The sequence below is a fragment of the Ursus maritimus genome, unplaced genomic scaffold (assembly GCF_017311325.1).
Source record: "Ursus maritimus isolate PB19 unplaced genomic scaffold, ASM1731132v1 scaffold_32, whole genome shotgun sequence".
NCBI classification, from domain to species: Eukaryota; Metazoa; Chordata; class Mammalia; order Carnivora; family Ursidae; genus Ursus; species Ursus maritimus.
Genome location: NW_024425786.1, coordinates 19,836,618 through 19,854,934, shown reverse-complemented (window position 1 = coordinate 19,854,934; position 18,317 = coordinate 19,836,618). Strand labels below are relative to the sequence as shown.

The 18,317-nt window shown below is 50.0% G+C and overlaps 2 protein-coding genes across 7 annotated transcripts in view; both read right to left on the bottom strand.

Moving 5' to 3' along the window:
- The window catches only part of PIGV (phosphatidylinositol glycan anchor biosynthesis class V), a 9,550-nt gene extending 5,899 nt beyond the window's left edge, over positions 1–3,651 (bottom strand). Inside the window, exons 1-3 of one of the 4 annotated variants that reach the window (XM_040619070.1) lie at positions 3,582–3,651; positions 2,537–2,631; positions 595–729 (exon numbers count right to left, since the gene is read on the bottom strand). In XM_040619070.1, coding sequence (XP_040475004.1) covers positions 595–672 — 78 coding nt within the window. In that variant the 5' untranslated portion in view covers positions 673–729; positions 2,537–2,631; positions 3,582–3,651. Of the gene's footprint in view, positions 1–594; positions 730–2,536; positions 3,547–3,581 lie in introns of those variants that run through there. The other 3 variants (XM_008694554.2, XM_008694555.2, XM_008694553.2) reach the window with 3 other exon arrangements.
- A 6,249-nt stretch (positions 3,652–9,900) lies between these two features.
- ARID1A (AT-rich interaction domain 1A) overlaps positions 9,901–18,317 on the bottom strand; it is an 80,316-nt gene continuing 71,899 nt past the window's right edge. For 2 of the 3 annotated variants that reach the window (XM_040619069.1, XM_040619067.1), the window contains 8 exons: positions 17,869–18,001; positions 17,521–17,696; positions 17,023–17,173; positions 16,807–16,941; positions 16,626–16,722; positions 15,278–16,169; positions 14,802–14,932; positions 9,901–12,985 (listed from right to left, as the gene is read on the bottom strand). In XM_040619069.1, coding sequence (XP_040475003.1) covers positions 11,255–12,985; positions 14,802–14,932; positions 15,278–16,169; positions 16,626–16,722; positions 16,807–16,941; positions 17,023–17,173; positions 17,521–17,696; positions 17,869–18,001 — 3,446 coding nt within the window. In that variant the 3' untranslated portion in view covers positions 9,901–11,254. The remainder of the gene's footprint in view (positions 12,986–14,801; positions 14,933–15,277; positions 16,170–16,625; positions 16,723–16,806; positions 16,942–17,022; positions 17,174–17,520; positions 17,697–17,868; positions 18,002–18,317) is intronic. The other variant, XM_040619068.1, reaches the window with a different exon arrangement.

Genomic DNA, 18,317 nt, shown 5'->3' with positions numbered 1-18,317 from the left:
CACTGCTGACTAACCGAATACACACAGACGGCCTCAGGACAGTGTCACTGAACTGACTGCCACCGTGCTCAGTCTCCTGGTAAGGGGACCCAGGGCAATGCCTTGGGCTGTCTAGCTCTAAAGGTATCTGTGGTTACAGAACCTCATGGTCTATTGGAAAGACCACTAGCTCAGGAGTTAGGAAAGCTGGGGTCTGATTCCGGCCCTTCTCTAACCTGCTATGTATCTTTAGGGAAGCCATTGAACCTTTCGGGCCTCTGCTGCTTCATGTGTAAAACAAGGGATTAATAGACCATTTCTGGGGCACCTGGCTGGCTCGGTTGGTAGAGCATGCGACTCTTAATCTTGGGGTCCTAAGTTCGAGCTCCATGTTGGGTGTGGAGTTTACTTAAAATAAATAAATAAAATCTTTTAAAAAACCACAGACCATTTCTAAGAGTCCTGCCCACCTTTCGGTTATCAGGTATGGGTGTCTACAGTTTCAAACACATGGAAGGGCACAACTGGGAGGGAGAAAGAATATGGGGACGATTCTTAGTGCCTAGCCCAGTCACGTGGCAACAGCATGTTCAGGACAAAAGATCAGAGACTGACCTGCAGCACCAGAGTCAGGACGCGGCAGCTGACTGCAAACCTCAGCACCTCTTTCCTGGACGGGTCCAGGGGCCACATCCTCTCACCACCGGGAATTCAGGGGTGTTGCTGCCTGGACTGAGCTTCCTCAGGCTTCTAAACTCCAAAACCCAAGGAGGAAATGTCACACATGGGACGAAAGTAAATTGTTATTTTTTTTTTTTCCACAAAACTAAATCCTTGAAAGCATTCTCCACAGGAGACTCCCCCTTCAGCATTACAGGGCAAATTTAACTGCCTAACTGCCCCGATGAGGGAAAAGCATCTTGAAGACAGATGGGACCACTTGGTGTCACTTTGAAGCACTGTATTGTCAGGAAAATTCTACACAGATAGGCATGCAGTTGGCAACTAGGCTCACAGAAAATCTTCAAAAGCCTGTTGGCTACCCCTGTGCAGGAACTAAAAACTCGGGTTCAAGTCCTGACTTTGTCACTCACAAGTTCTCATTCAGTCCTTCTGAGCCTCAGTTCTTTAGGTATAAAATGGGATCAGACTGCTGTTGGTTTTTTTTTCCCCAGACTATTTTCTCTCACAAAATTGTCATGATGGTGAAGTGGACGAAAGTGTGAAGAAGTACCACCAAATCCATGTTGTGGTTGCTATTATTTGGTGTGTGCCCTTTTCCCCTTGCCCAGAATAATAAACTAGATCCCAAACCAGAGTCCCAAAAGTGGGGCACAGAACTCAACTGGAAGACCATAATGACTACACACTCTAGCCTAGCTCTCTGATGTGTGTTCAGCTGGTCTGTTAAATTAAGTGGAGAAGGAAAAGAAAACCACCACTCAGCAGGACTTCAGCCAGCTCACATTGCTAAAACAAACTGAGGGGGAAGACAGAGTCGACTACTAGGGATGGAGAAAACTGCTATTTCCCCATCTCTTTGTTGGAATGGGAGCAATGTATAAACAATTGCAAAGCCATTCTGAGGCAAGGAATGAACTTTAAAGCTTTTTTTTTTTTTCCCTTAAACACAACTCCTTGGGCTAAAAGAAGTAGCAATGGCTCCTACAGAACATTCAAACACCAGTCTGGGAAACCAGAAGTGGGGGCAAGAGCACCAGAGGCAGCTCACTGATTTGGGGTGAACTATCCCTAAAGGAAAAAACATTTCAACTGAGAAATTAACAGGGAGGGCAGGAAGACTTTTCTTTCTTATCTGACTAATATCTATCAAACCTGTAGGTATCATTTATTTCTGGAATTCTCTGATGCTCACCAGACTATTGGATATGCTCTCATTATACTCTGCTTCGTCGTCTTTACTGTTATGGCTTATTTAAGTTGCTTGTGAGGGCAGCGGCTTTGTCTATCTTGCTCCCAACCATACCTCCAGGGCCTGGCATTACAACAGGCATTTCAAGCCTGTGTGAGTGGAAGGGGTAAAAACAAGATATGGCATCACCAGTTCACTGGCTTGGGATATAAAATCACTGCTTTAAGTATTCCTCCCACTATATCTCACGTTAAGATCGAGACCTAAGTCACAGAAGCCACAGGAAAATACAATTTCTCCAGCAAGGGTGCAATAGCAACAATACACTTGGTGTATCGGCCAATAGCAACAGTACACTTTCCTCAGCACAAGGGGGCGCCGGCTGCTCACTCCATCACGAGGAGGCCTGGAGGAAGGGAGGGGCCGACAACGCCACACCGGTTTGCTCATCAAAATTCAGTTCAAAGGCAAGCTTTTGAAAACCCACAGAGCCGCGGTAGTTTGTGAATCCACCCAACATTTCCAGCATCCGACTCGCGGAATCTAGAGGAATTGTAGAAACAAGTACGGCCAACCTCACACGGCCGCTGATTCTGTAGGCTACGGTGAATTCACTTTTTCCCTTCCTTCACTTCCCACCCACATGGGGAAGAAAAGTTGGGGACAGAAAAGCACTTAACCCACCTCTGCCTCTTCACCAGGCTTCCATTCTTCCTTTCCTTTCTCCAGAGTCAAGCACTAGCCCCAGCGACCACAGGAGACTTGTAACCTACACTTAGCTTACAGGTAAACCAAGTAAAAACAAAATAAAGCCAGTGAGTTGTCCCTCTCGGGTAGTTGAAGACCTCACTTCCCAACAACCCCTTTGCGAAATCAGACTCTTGAATTGGCAGGACACTTAGATCAACTAGTTTTACCGTATTTTCCCGTGAGATAAATATGCCAAGTACTGAGTAATAAAAATCTCCATGGTTTTTACATCAGAGATCTCATTAGACCCTGTGAGGCCAGTATAATTACCATCGCCATTTTATGGATGTGGAAACTGAGGCTCATTGGGGTCAAGTGACACACCCTAGGCTATATTTAAAGAGAATGTCATCTTTTCCCCTCCTGGAACCTCATGGTCTTCCCACCGGCCTTCAACCGGGCTAAAGGGGATGTGCTCTTCCAGAGCCAGGGTAACCACCCAGGACTCCAAGTCCAATACTTGTCCAAAGACAGCGCATGCTCTTACTGGGTACGCTTAGGGAAGGCAAGGCCCTAGCTGAGACTCCGGGGAAGCCTAAGTTGGAGCCCTGGACCCTTGGAGTAAGACAACGTCCTCTGTAGAGTGGGGAAGTCTCCGTGACTTCTGCCAGCCCCAGCCGGGTCCGAAGCCCGTTCTAAACCTTTCCTTTCGGACACAGTCCCAAACGGGCAGTGGGCACCTCCTCTCCCCAAAGGGGCCGCGGCTCAGGGGCTACTCCCGAGGGGGCCGGCTGGGCCGGCCCGACCCGGCCTACGGCCGGAAGGCAGGGGAGGGCAGGAGTCTGTAAAGGAAGTGGCGGCACCGGGAGGCCGCTATGGCGGAGGGGCGGGGCTCCCCGCTTCTCGGCGGCCTCCGCCTCATTTCCCTCGGCCTCCGTTTGACGACTTCCCTCCCCCCACCCCGAGAACTCCAAGGCTCCAGAGCTGGCGCCGGGTCCACAGCGCCGGCCCGTCTCGACCTCCCAGGCGGGGCCCGAACCTCAGCTCCTCCATCCGGGACCCCGAGCGGCCCGCGCCTGCGCACCGGCTCCGCCGAGGCGGCCCCGCCCCCCTCCTGCCCGGACTCGGAGCTGCCCCGCCCCCCTCCACGGCGGCCATGTTGACTCCGGGCGCGCGGGGCGGGGACGGCGTAGCCTCAAGACTCCGTGCCCTCCGCCTTGGCACCTTCCCGCCTTGGTGACACCTGAAGAGTTTCCTCTGGCGCTTCGCGCGCCTCAAGTCCCCTCCCCCGCCTTCAGTTAGCCCGTCCGTGCTGCTGTGGCAGAGTCGGCGCTCTCGCCCAGGTTGCATCCCGCAAACATCCACTGAGTTCCCCAATGTGTGTGTGCGGAGGAGGCTCTCGGAGTTGGGGGCCGCCCCGCGGCCTCTTCACAGCAGCCAGAGCCGCACTTTCCCCGCTGTCAGGCATCAACCGCTCAGCACAGGGCCTGGCACACAATCGATGGTCTCTGAATAGAAAGAAGCGTTGGGGTTTCTGTGGCCGGCAGTGGCACCCTACGTCCCGGGTGTGAGGAAAGTGGGGGATCCCCCTGCCTTTCCCCTCCTCCAGATACCGGGGACCTCGTGTCCTACTTCGATCCTCAGCCCCCCCTCAGGTGGCTAATGAGGACGGTGCCCAGAACGCCCCCCAGGACTCTTCTTCCTCATTCAAACAGTTGCTTTCGTAGGAAGTGGGGCCAAAAAAGAAGAAGCAGCGGCAGCTAACTCAACAAAACCGGCTGTTAGGGAGGAGCGGAGGAGCGGCCAGTGGGTACCCCTGTAACGGAAACTGTTAGAACAACTTTGCACCCTCCTTCAAGGAAATAGATAATAAATCCTACTCCGTTGGTGGATTTCTTGTTTCTCAGGATTCCAAAGCCTTCTGTGGTTTCAGTTATCGGCCCTCTAAACTGAGCTGGGGTCTGGGTTAGCCTCTGGCCACAGACCTGGCGAGGGAGGGGTTTATCTTCTGCCACAGCTACGAACGTGGGTGGGAACAAAGGGATGGTTGCTATCTCTCCAGGCAGAGAAGACTAGCCTACATCAGTTCTGTGGGGGCCAGGGATGGCTCTTTCTGATTCTGACTCATTTCAGGCTCTGACACCGAAGCTGTCCTAAGATACTGTTGTGTGTAAGGTGGATCAAGTAGAAATCACATGTTAGTCCTGAGTTGGAGGAGGGAAAAAGATGGAGAAGACTCTTCCCCAGTTATTTCAGTGACACACACTTGTTCTCAGCTCCAGAGGCCTGTCAGTGAATCCGCAAAGCTGTGGTGCACACTCGTGACTGGGGCCTGAGGTTGTGGCTTGAATCTCTAGAAGTCCATGAGGCTCCCAGCAGCACTCTGTTTGCAGAGACAAAACCGAGCAATGAACTGTACTTGCTTTGTGAATTCACAAGGGAAAAAGACATGCATTCTTAAGGTTTCCTTCATCCATACCAAATTCCCTCAAAAATCTGTTTGTAAAAAGGACAGGGGTCTCCTGTGACAAGTCAGAATGTTTTCCAACGGCTCAACTGTCACCCGTTAGAGGCAGAACTTTGTCCAGATCTTCAGCTCTACTTTCCAGCAATTTCTCCTTCCTTTCCTTCTCTGCTACCCACCCCCCTCCTCTTCCGCTCTGTTTCCTGTTTCATTTTCTGGCTCCTGCTCTGACAGGAAAACAAGAAAGCTGAACCTTGTGCTCTCAAAGCCCTGGCTTGTCAGAATGGAGGAAGACTGGGTGGGATGGGAGGGGGTTCTACAAGGGCCTCCAAGACTGTGGGTAAGTAATTGAGGCGGCAGCTCTCTCCAGTCTGCTTTTAGAGTCTGCAGCTAAAATGGAGCCTGCATCTACACAGGGAGCCAGCTGAGCAACCAGCACTGTGGGAGAGCCAGGGAGACAGAGATGTATCCAAGGGCCCCAGAAAGACTCTATACCACCCAGCCAGTACCAGTAAGAAGCAAATATCCCCGTGCCACCAATAAATGGTTTCATAATACAAATCCCTGACCTAAACAATACAAGCAATGCATCACTGTTTCTAGAATCCTAGAAGGTAAGAGAGTTACAGCATTTGTTTCTTGACCTTGCCTGGCTCTGCTCTTGCTGCTTCCCCTGCTTGAAGTGCCTCACTGCCAGACCACCCTTTGGCCAGCCCACTACCTTCAGGTCTCAGCGGAAAGGTGGCCTCCTCAGGGAGGCTTTCTCCCACTACCCAGCCACATCCAGCACCCTGTACTAACCCATCACTCTGTTCTGTTATCTTCGTAGCACCTATCACCACCTGATTGTCCTGTCTATGAATTTTACTGCTTTCATTGTCTGTTTCCCTCTTATGGAAAATATGCTTGTGAGAGCAGGGGCCACATTCACCAAAGTATTACCAGCATTCAGAACAGTGCTTCGCACATTGTGTGTACGGTAAAGATCTGGTTTATAAATCAGTTTGTTTAACCTGATACCTAAATTTTATGGATGTGGGAACTAGGCTCAGAAAAGGGAAGTGGCTAGCCTGAAGTTACAGGGCTGGTGGCACAGGCAAGACTTGAATTCAGATCTCCAGGCTGGTTTTTTCCTGCCATTCCACACTATTTTAAACTTTCTCAGGTTTACTTCTTTCCCTCTCTTCCTTTTGTTCCGTACAACTAAGAATCTGTACAGGCTATGCCAAGAACCCTGCATTGGGCACACCGTGTCTTAACAGCTCCCATGCACTNTTTCCTCTACTAAATTCCTATCTTACCTCTTTGATTTAGTCCACAGAATAGGAGTGCCTACTACGTGACAGGGGATGAGGCAGTAGTACCACTGAGCAAGACAAACACAGTCCTCGTCCTCATGGAGATGACGGTAATATCTACCTCATGGGTTCTATAGTGCTTGGCCCAAAGCGCTCGATGAAGACGGGCTGTTGTAATTCCCTGAACAAAAAGGGGGAAGAGCGATGTTCCCACTGGAGGTGTGAAGAAGGAAGTTCGGTAGTTCTCATGGAGCACTCACCATGCTGGAGCAACCTGACAACTCATTTCTTTCTGCAGCTGCCTTGCTTGGCTCCTGTACCATGTCCGAAGATGGCCTTGGCCCCAGAATGGGCAGAGGAACAGACCAGTGTATCCATTCTCAGTAATTCAGTTTCAGACACAAACCTTTCCATGGCCCCAGTCCTATGTGAATGATGGGATAGCTGACCCTGATCTTGGCTTTGAGGCCACGCCATTATGGGACAAAAGTGACCACACTGGCTTCTGATTCTGTCACTGCCAGCTTAGCAGGCAGGGACTAATGCCTGTGATGACAGGCAGAACTTTATGCTCCATCTTTTCTTTGTGGGCATTCACTGGCAGTTTCCAAGGGTGCTGGGTGACATTTACATCCATCCTGAAATCTGGGGTGGCACCAGTCAGGTTTTGGACATTCCTTTTGGCCTCTGTTGTATCATTTGAAGATGTCCAACCACCGCGGGACAAAGACCCCACCCTGCCTCTCAATTGCAGGAGCCAAACACTGATCCTTTAAAGGCCATGGACACTAAATATTTTTCACCCTTCCTTCGGTGTTTGCCTTTCAGTAGTTAGAAAACCTTGACCCCACTGAGAGGCCTAGTGGGAAGGGCCTTAGCCACTTGGGGGTGGCAGGGGCTGCAAGGCAAAAGAGCCAATGAGGTTGAGAGTATTGTTTAGGCCAGACTTGGCAGCTCTCCAGCTATGAAAGAAGGTTAAGGTCATTTGGGGGGTGGGGAGGGAGGAGCCTGGGAAAAGAACTACTGGCCACACCTCTGGGTTCTCTACTGGCGAGGTTCTATTTACTTCTCAAAAGCAAATTACTCACAGCTCAGTGGCTAGCAGTTCTCTCAGCCTGTGGTAACTCCAGTCAGAAACTGGAGACCAGGCAAGGCTCCCCCTGCATTGCAGGGGAGCAGATGAAAGGAACCCAGGAAACCAAACTCCTAGGTAATGCTCCACACATAGCCCAGAAATGCACTTTCTAGACTAGAAAATGGAGTTCAAGAGGCCCAGTACAAAAATAGCCATTAGCAACACCACTCACCAAAATATAGATATGAAAAGTTTCCCATGTAGTTTTTTTCCAGAAGAGTCCTTGGAAGGCATCTGGGTTGACGAAGGTTAGCCATTGTCTCTACCTCCCCCTCAATCAATAGGGGAATAATGATTATTCATTCCTGACCCTGACCCAAATATTAACAACCACACTTAGTTCGATGAACACCTGATTGAAATTCTTGGGACAATTTTTACCTCATGCTGAATATGACAAAAACAAATGTTGCCTACTGAGCTCCACAGCCAGATTCAGTTACTCCTGGTTGTCCTCTGACCCAGGAAGGAGGGCTTTGGTCATGGGACCTCGCTTGGTGTGTGAGCTCAAACCAGCCACTTTCCTCAAGTGTAAAATGGGAGCCAGAATACTGACTCACAGGTACAATCTTCAATCCTTCCTTGTAGGATTATTTGATGTACTGTGTCTGGTACACAAGTTTCACTTCTAAGTGTCCACAACAATGGTATTTTCTCTGTTACTGCTTCTGGTCCCTCCATTGTTTCCCTAAGGAAGGAGATGAACAGAGAAGCCATATATTGCAACGTTAACCTTATAAAAGTAACTGCATCTAGCCAACATCTACAATTTTATTCAACAACTACTTCAGTGGTCACCCTGTGTCGTAGGACCCGGATGTAGCAGTGAACAAAATAATGCCCTGAGAGAGCTTACATTCTAGTGGGAGATGACAGGTGAGTATAACATACGGTTGACCCTTGAACAGCAAACAGGGTTTTAACTGCGTGGGTCCACTTAATTTTTTTTTTTATACAGTGCAGTACTATAAATGTATTCTCTCTTCCTTACGATTTTCTTAACATTTTTTCCCTCTCCCTTGATTGTAGGCATACTGTGTGTAATACACGTAACATACAAAATATGTGTTAATCCACTGTTTATGTATCAGTAAGGCTTCCGGTCAACAGAAGGCTATTAATGTTAGGTTTGGGGGGAGTCAAAAGTTAATACATGTATTTCTGGGGGTTGCCTGGCTGGCTCAGTTGGTAAAGGATGTGACTCTTGATCTCGGGCTCATGAGCTCATGACTTCAAGCCCCATGTTGCGGGTAAAGATTACTTAAAAAACAAAAAGTAAAAATAAATAAAAGCAACATTTGTAAAATTTGAAAAAAAATGAGTATTTTTGCCTGGGTGGGGTGTTGGCACCCCCAGTCTCCGCACTGTTCAAGGGGCAACCGTATAATAGGCCGCAAGTAACAAGGGCCACAAAAAATAAGGCAGAGAGGGAAATAAGGTAGGGGAGCAGACATTGCTATTTTAAATAAGGTGGCTAGAGAATGGTTCACCGACATAGTATTTGAGCAAAGATCCAAAGAAGAGGACTTCAGCCACGGAGTTATCTGGTCAAAGAGTATTCTGGACGGAGGGGACAGGAGGTGCAAAGGCCCGAGATGGAATCATTCCTATGTGGGGGAGTGAGCAACGGGGAAGAGAAAAGGGGCCCAGAGAGCTAACAGCAAGCCAGACAACTGAGGGCCTCGCAGGTCATTCTAAGTATTTACTCAGAGTGAGAAGACTGAAGGATTTTGATCTTGGGTTTTAAAGGGAGTGTCTGAGTGCTATGTGAATAGGTTCAACCAGGCGAAGCAGAAACAAGGTCAGTTTGGAGGATACGTCAGGATTTAAGAACGATACGATAGTGTCTTGAACTACAGTGGTAGTGGCTCAACTGAGGGTTCTTTTTTGGAAAGGGCGAACACACTGGATGTGGAAATGAAAGCAGTTTTTTGTTTTCCCAAGCAATGGAGCTGTTTACTGGGAAAAGTATGGGAAAAGCAGATTTCTAGGGAAAGATAGGGCATTTTAGCTCGGAGGTGTTCAAATTAAACTTCCACACAGTTAAATTGGAGGCTGCCTTGAGATAAATGCTTGTCTGTTAAAAATTTCTTAGAAAAGCAGATATCCTCCCTTAGCCAGCTATTTCCAAAAACAAAAAAATTTCTTTTTCTAGAGTATCACCAATTTCTTTGGCTATTTATACCCATTTTATTTCAAGAGGCTAACGTGCCTTTTATGCCTAGAACTTCCCCTTGCAGGTGAAATCATCGCAGATGCTTTCTTAAATTTACTTACACTGTGGAAGGTAAAGCGGAATATGGTATAGAAATGACAGGGTCCAGGATGCCACCATTCAGGGAAGAGAGCACACCAAGGGAGATTTCCAAGAACAGAACCAGCAACTCCCACCCTCCCCACCTGCCAAAGGTCAAGCTGTTAAATAGTTTGAAAACAGCAAAAAGCCTCACAAACGTCTTACCAAGATTTAATGTACATTTATTCTTAACACGTGGAACATATAGTATAAAGATTTCATACTGAATAAATGATATTCATTAAGCCAAAAAAGGAAAAAAGGAGGAATTTACATCAAGTTTTAGCTACATTGTTTGAAATACAAATATGCAGATTTTATCACTGAAAAAATCTCAATTGTGTTTCTTCATCAGGAACTTCAACTGAATCTAGAACTTTTTCACACCTCGATTAGAAAGAAAACAAAACAAAACAAAAACCCAGAAAAAAATAAACTATAAGTTGATTGGCTGCTGAGACAGCAAGGACTTTTTACAGAGACCTGTACAGCATCGCGCCAAGAGGGGCGATGTCTGGCAAGAGATTAAATAGCTGTGTCTCGCTTTGTGCAGGTCACCAACTTGTTAACTCGTCATACTATAAAGGGGCAGCTGGGAGGGGGACCAAACTGTGGGGATCCAAGGGTATGTGCAATGTACAACGTCATATATATACACACGTGGCAGCGCAGCCGCTGCAGCTAAAGGTTAAAACCAGTTCTAAGAGGTGATCTCAGGGTTATTCATACAATCAAGGAGGAGAGAAAGAGGTCAGGGTGTTGTAGGTTCACACATGATACTTTGGGGGAAAAGCCTTTTTTTTTTTTTTCTCCTCAACATTTAACTAAAAACATTTTTAAAAACTACAGCTTGCTGCTGACCCAGCGTTTTCTCTTGTTTCCATGTGAGACATTATTATTACAGTATGTTTACAGTATCAGGTGTACAGTACAGTACATGAAAGGGTCTACACTCTACTGCACAGGCCTCTCCAGTGAACAGGGTCTGTCCACAACTGCGAACTTCTCGGCTCCTGCAAGATTGTGAATGTACAACAATAAACCACACACAGTTCAGCAGTCACCTTTTTTGTCCTTCAGAGGTTTTTTTTTTTGTATTTTTTTCCTTTTTTTTTTTTTTTTTTTTTACCATTAAAAACAGTTATGAAATGTGGCATCCCGTTGATGCAAGGGCCGGGAAAGCCATTTTTATTTTATTTTTTTTCCCCAAACTCACTGTAAACGACAGTAACTTTGGTTAAAATAAAAAAGTCTTCTATGTAGGCAGAGCTTTGTCTTTTCAAATAGGGTGGGGTCCTGAGGGGGGTAAGGTGAGGACAAGGAACAGAAAGGTGTGAGGGGGGAGGGGGGGAGAGGAGGAGGAAAGAGAAACAGGAGAGACTTTTTACCCAAGGGAGAAGCTGGACAGCACAGGGTAAACTGGATTCTGAGGTGGTTTTGCATAAATAAAGGGCAACAGTCAGTTTCTAAGTTCTCCACACACGCACACACACACAGGGAGGGAGGTGTCCCACGGCTGTCATGACTGGCCAATCAAAAACAGTACATCACAAATGACTTGTGAAACCAATGAGTTCATCAACGGTGATACCGAGATGTCCAACAGCCGTGACTCGTACAGCGTGAACTCCGAGTGGTTCTCGTCCACCTTGGCCAGGGCCAGCAGCGCGCGGGCAGCCCGCCGCATCATGTCCACGCTAGTTGGCTCGAAGGGCGGGTTCTGCATGTGGAGCAGGCTGGCCTGGCTCTGCTGGAACTGGGTGGCAGCAAGGCTGTCCTCCAGGAAGCCGAGGAGGTTGCCGATGCTGCCCTTCTGCACGGCGATGGCACGGGCTGCCAGGCTGTCGCCCTGCGCCAGGTTGGCCAGCAGTACCACGGCCATCTCCCGGCATACCGGGTTCTTTCGGTCACTGAGGAAGCGCACCATGGTGCTATACAACTTCTCCAGGCGGCTGAAGGGGGGCGTGGCCAGGATCAGGTCCACATTGTTGTCCTGGATGCTGAGTTTGCTGAGGGTTTCCAAGACCAGTCTCTGGGGGGAGAGGACGGCGTTGGGGCCCAGGGTGGAGAAGGGGTCCTGGGCTTCAGCGGAAGGGCAGACTGCCCAGTGTAGGAGTCCGTCCAGGACAGGCAGGCAAATGCTCTCGGGGTACGGGGAGAGGTCCAACTGCCCCGAGATGTTGGCGAGCGTGACCAAGGTGTTTTCCCGGAGCATCTCCAAGCAGTCCCACCACCACTCCACTTTGTTGCAGCTCACCCCTTGGTCCTGCTCCTCCTCCTTCTCGTAAGTCAGTGGGGCCTGCTTCCGCTCTGGGTGCTTGTGGTGCAGGAGGATCAGCTTGCCCAGGATCAGCAGCAGCCCTGGGTGTTTGGACATCTCAAAGTCGTTGCCTGGCACAAACGACAGGCTTCGGATGGTATTGGAGACACAGACGCAGCGCTTGGCGAGGGAATCCTGCCAGTCCAGAAGGGTACACAGTGGGGTCTCATCTTTACTGTGGGGTTCGTCCTCTAGGATCTTGATGTTCCGGTGGCTCTGTGCCGGGCTGATGCCGAATGGAAACTTGCTGCTCTCCTTGGTGGCCTCTGCACTCTTAGCTCCCTCCTCGGTCAACGTGCTGGACCGGGTGGACAACATGTCATCCATTGTGGCTGTGATCCGTTTTTCTGGAGGGCCGTCAGGCGGGGGGCCCTCCTGTTCTGTTGTCCCTGGTGTACCCTCTGCTGCTGTGACATGTTTCCGGGTGACTGGTGGGCAGGGCACATGAGGCCGGGTCGGCAGCAGCTCTGTCTTGCTCTCAAAGTGGGTCTGGATATGCTCAGTGGTGTCCCCCCCACCAATCCGCCAGTGCAGCAGGCCACTGTCAAACTCCTGCACGCGCCCAAGCTTATCTGAGCAGTCCACCACAAACGGGTCATTCTTCTGCACGATCTTTACTGGAAGCTTGTCAAACTTACTAATCAGTTTCTCCTCACTACTCTCTGAGGCTGCCTTGTCCTTGCCCGAAAAGGCCATCTCCTCGTCATTTTCCACTACTTCCTCCTCTTCTTCCTCCTCTAGTTTAGGACCTAGAAGGTCTTCCTCCTCCTCCCCCTCCACGGGGGCTGGACTAGACGCCTTGCTGAATCTCCCAGGGTCCAGTAGTGTTCTCTGTCCTGGGTCACCCACCTCATACTCCTTTAAAATGCCAAAGATCTCGATCAGGCAACGTCGGAAATATTCCACAAGGAGCTCTAGCAAACCTGGGAGCTAAAAGAGAAAAACAGGAAATAAATGAAGGGAGAAGAGTGGGCCAAAGGAGAGAATCCTTGACCTGAGAGGCCTCCCACGGTCTTCTACTTAATCTCCCCCACTCTCCTTGTAGGTCAGACATCAGTATCCCTGGGAGAGACCGAGCTGCTCCTTTCCCGAAGGCTCTCCACACAGCAAGTCATTCAATCTCTCCTACGTCCAGCACACAGTTCTTCCTTCTGCTCAGCCTACCTTCATGTAAGCCTGCCTCCAGAATGGACATGCTGACCAACAGCTCTGTACCTCACCATCTCTTGGCCTTCTTTTTCCCAACCAATTCCTGCTTTTCTTCACCAGGCCCAGTTTCCTACCTGCTGGTCTTTGCCACTGTCTCTCTTGGGACACTCTACATTCCACTGTCAAGTATAGCCCAAGACTAGGCATGGTGGGATGACCCCTTCAACACGAGCTGAGAGAGGGAAAGCAGTGTGGACAGATGTTCACCTGCTCTCTTCTTCAAGCTCCCCAACATTCCAGGAGGCTGGACCTCCATGAATCAATCATGCAACGTAATGAGTGGGATGAGGCTTCAGTCCTCCAAACATTGGTCCAAGCTGGTGCTAGGTAGACCCAAATTCCAGCTTGGATCTGTATAGGCCATTTACCTCTAGAAGAAAACACTAACCTCCAGTCAAGATTAATCCCGGCTGAAGAGAGTAAAGCAGAATGGAAAAAATAAGGGCTTTAGAATTAGAAAGATCTAGGTTTGCGTTCTGGCTTTTCTAGGAACTAGGCATGTAATTTATACTCTCTAACCTATACTACTCCTATCTTTCCATTGAACACGATGGAAATTCCTACACCTGACACAGTTGTTCTGAGGTCTAAATGGAATATACCAAATGCCTGGCATATGGGAATTGCTCAATCAATAGCTGTTCCTTTCCTTTTCACGGGGGGCAATTTTATGTAATGGACATAAAGTCAGGCTTTGGAATCAGAAAGACTGCTGACGGCTGCGTGAACTTGGGCAAAGAGAAGACTCTGAGCCTGTTTCCTCATCTCTAAGAGGCCACATGTGTCTCAGAAAGCTGTTGTGAGGATGACTTGAAAGAAAATATATGAAGGACCTAGCACAAAGTGAGGGCACAAGAAATGGCTAACTCTTAATAACAATGCCCTCTAGTCAGTTCCCTGATAGATGGGTTGGGGACTAAGGAGGATCAAAAGAAAGAGTGGGATGGTGCAGCGCAACTCTTCCCAGCTGTTGGGGAGACTCGAGGTGCACGTCCTGTGGGGAGAGGATCTGGAGAATCACCTCGGCAAGAACAGAATTAAAATACCACCACCACCACCACCACCACCACCCGCAAGCAGACTTCACTCCACTTCCCCTTCTACACCTTAGGAAAATGGGCTCAATAGAGAGCTCCTATATTCACAGCGGATGAAGACAGGGAAGAAGAAACTGCCGTGCTCACTAATGAAGACCACAGGTTTTTCTTGGTAGTCTTGAAAGTTGGTGTCTTCACTCACATCAACAGAATCTGCATTTCTTACCTATACCAAAAAGTTTCTCCCAAATTCCCTTTGAAGTCAATCCTGATACCTTACACAAATTATTATTGTTCTCAGTGTTCTGGGCCCGTGGCCAGTGGCAAAGTACTGGCATGGAATCAAAGCACTGGCACGGAAGATACCAGAAAGTAAGCGAGAGAGGGGAGACCACGTTGGCTGGGGATGGCTTAATTCCCTGTGTCACTTAGTGCAGTCTGCTTCCAGAAGATCCCAGGCCCTCCCATTCGTCCAATCTTTCCCAGGCACCTGTACTCACCTGACTGAGGTTGAAGGTCATGATGCTGTTGTCATCATACAGCAGGATGTTAATGGTGTCTAATGCCCATGTGCTCTCTGCCAGCAGCCCAGACTTGAGGGACATCATTACCCGCCATGCCTCCGGGGTTCCTGAAATAAACCTCCATGTCGCCCATCTACCAAGCCCAGGTTGGCCGGATGCTCCCCCAGGGCTGGCCCATCAGTCAGGCTACTCTGAAGATAACATATGGCGGGAGGCAGTTCCTATCTAGGATAGGACACATATCTGCTTCTAGGCTCCCTTAGGACATCATTGCATGGCGCTTGCTTTGGTAAAGCCTGAAATCAGCTGTTTTCCTTATCCAAAGTTCTTTGGCTCTATTTTAGACAACATTGGACCAAGATCTTAACCCATCAGAGTATTAGGATGGAGAAAGAAAAATGGACAAGTTTTTCAGGGGCAGATGAAGCAACCTGGTCAGGGAGTCTCCTTACCGATGTCTTTCATCGTGAGCCGCCTCCTCTGCTTCAACACAGGCTGTGTTGCTTCGACAGAGCCAGGTGGGAAGGTGATGTCCCGCCGAATCATGGGTGGCTGCACGGGGGCAGGTGCTATGTGCGAGGCAGGTACTGGGGGACCTGCCTTTTGCATCTTCATCCCAGAGTGTAGGAATGGAGACTTGCTAGGAGAGGTGCGGTTCTCCATTGGCCGGGGCAGGGGAGCGGGGCTGGATACCTGAGGAATGTGATTCTGCATGCTTGGCGGGGGCTGGTAGTTGGATGGAGGGGGCCTTGTCATGGGGGGCACGGGGGCAGAGGGACCATATGGGGGCTGACGTGTGCCATGGGAAGGCCACGGGCCTTCATGGTTGGCCCTCTGATCCGTATGCAGCATTTCATCTGTTCGGTTCACGCCATGATAGGCGGGGCCCTGGGGGGCAGAGCCAGTGCTCTGCCTGTTGGTGTAATTGTAGGTCATGTCATTACGCCCCTGCCACATGGTGCCTTGCTGAGCAACCTCAGCTGATGCTTGTATGGGGCCGCCCATCATCTGCGGTGGCATGTTCTGCTGGGCATTGGAGCCGGGGGGTGCAGAGACACGGTCTCGGCCAAACTGGAATGGAAACTGGTTCTGGGGGCCGCCCGCTGGTCGGCGCTCAGTAGCAGCAGTGGCAGTGGCAGGATAGGCGTTGCCATACTGGTTGTACACATCTTGCTGAGGGGAAGGCTGGGCAGCTTGCTGCTGGCTGGCAGGCTGGGGCTGGGCTGGGGGCAACTGCTGCTGTTGGGGCTGCCCCTGCCCCGTGCTGTACGGCACACCGTACATCTCCCCTTCGTGCCGCTTGGCTGGAGGGCCGTATGCGCCATCCATTGGCCGTTTGTAATTCTAAGACAGGGACAAGGAGAGGGGAAGTTAATATTCTGCACTCAGGGACAGAAGACCCACAGCCGCCAAGATGGCTACGCTGGACACTTGCCAGGTATACTTCTGTGCCCCCAGGAGAGGACATGGACTCCAAGGGAAGAAAGGAATCACCTTTACAAATGATCTTTTCAAGTTGTTTCTGAAAGCAAGCATCAGTCCCTATTTCCCCCTGGGTCCCCCTTTCTTGAGGTAGAAAAATGCAGCAAAGTTCAAAAATCAAAATAAGGTCGGTTTCTAGATCTTTTGGAGAACTAGAGAGACTGGACTGGAATCTAAACAGGGATGAGATGGAGGGCTCGGCTCTTCAGCAGAACTATGTGGCTAGGAGAATACCGAAGTATCTAGAGCAAGCCCTTCTTAAACTTTTCAACTTGGTCTTCTAACCGGCTCTCAAGGGGAACCTGCTGCCCGCCTCACCTGCTGCTGCTGCTGATACATTGTGGTCTGCTGGCTGGGGAAGGGGCTGCCGGAAGGGGTGCCTTGAGTGGAGAACTGATTGCCATAGGAATCATGTCTGCAGGAGGGAGAGAAACAGAGGATCAGGGTGGGAAACGGCGAAGCCTGAGCCAGAGCGGCACGAACACCAGCCTTCACTCACCGTTGCTGCTGCTGCTGCTGCTGCGGGGGGTAGCGGCTGGGAGAATACATCCCCGAGTCTGGGTTGGAAGGCATGAGATTCGGCTGTGGGGCTCCAGTGCCCATGTTTCCCTCAGGTCCTATTCCAGGCTCCGTCCTAAACACAATTGGAGAAGTGGATTGAGTCCACAATAGCTGTGGGAGGCTGGGGTGGGACAGGAGCAGGGGCCATGCTCACCTCACTCTGTCATAAGGACCTCCATAGGGATAGTGCTGTCGCGGTCCCATCGCCACATTTCCCAGCCCAGGGCCGGCAGCTCGGCTGTAGGGGTCTCCCATTCCGCCATTGGGGCCCTGCCCTGAGGACATGAAGGGATCGCTCCCTGGAGCTGTGCGCAGAAAGGAAGGCAGTGAGCAAACTAGTAAGCCAGCAGGCCTAGCAACCTACACCTTGCCTGCCCCAAAGACCAAGCCTTCTTCAGGGCTCGGGTTTGTTCCTATGGTTTCCCTGACAGGTTCAGAAGAGATCTAAAGAGGCTCCAACCAGCAAAGAGCATATACTTGTTAAGGTATGATAAGGTGAGCCTAGGGAGAGGGAGACAAGAAAGGAGGTAGGGATGAAGAGTGGTGGTTAGGTCTGGAAAGGCCTTATCTCTGAGAATGGCTTGACAAGAACCCTGAACCACTCTCAAGATAGTCCCCCATTTCCTGGCCCCGTCCTCAAGCAGTTGGTCACCTTTCCTCATGCCGCCATAAGGATCCTTATTTGGCTCGTAGGACATGCGCCCCATCATGTCAGAGGTATTCATACTGGGCTGGTACCCAGGGTTTGGAGTCATGGAATTCCGCTTCTGGAATGTGGGGTCACTTCCATCAGGAAAGGCATCCTGGATCCCAACCGAATTGCTCCTGCTCCAGAGTGAGGAAAGACAATTAAACCCCAAATAAAGCAATTCCTCCAGTAAGCAGGGCACATGAGAGTCCCTGGCTGGGCGGGCAAAGCAGGGACCACACTGGGCTGCACAGAAGCTCATGCACTTCTGCCCAGGTCCTCCAAACCACCTGCCCCAGCACCTGGCCTTACCTCATGCCTGGCAAGGGGGGGATCTGACTGTGTGGTGTGGATGCTGGAGTTGGTGGTTTCAGGTCTCCTCCTTCTGCCATGGAACTGCTGGTTGACTGAGGTGTCTGTGGCCCCTGCATAGACCCAGATCCCGCTGTGGACAGAGATGTGGGGTGAGCCAGCAAGTGTTTAACTTTCACAGAAATACACAAATGCCTTGGGATCTCTTTGGAAGGCTAAAGCTGGGGTTCTTTAAAGCCTAAATCACCCTTCTCAGCAGGGGATATGTAAGGCCAAGTAATGAAGGAAATTTGAGGGTTCTCCTTCTTCTTTCTTTTTTTTAATAAAGGCTCCGTACCCAGTATGGAAGCTGACGTGGGGCTTGAACGACCCCGAGATCAAGACCTGAGCTGTGACCAAGAGTCGGACGCTTAACTGACTGAGCCACCCAGGTGCCCTGGGGAATTTCA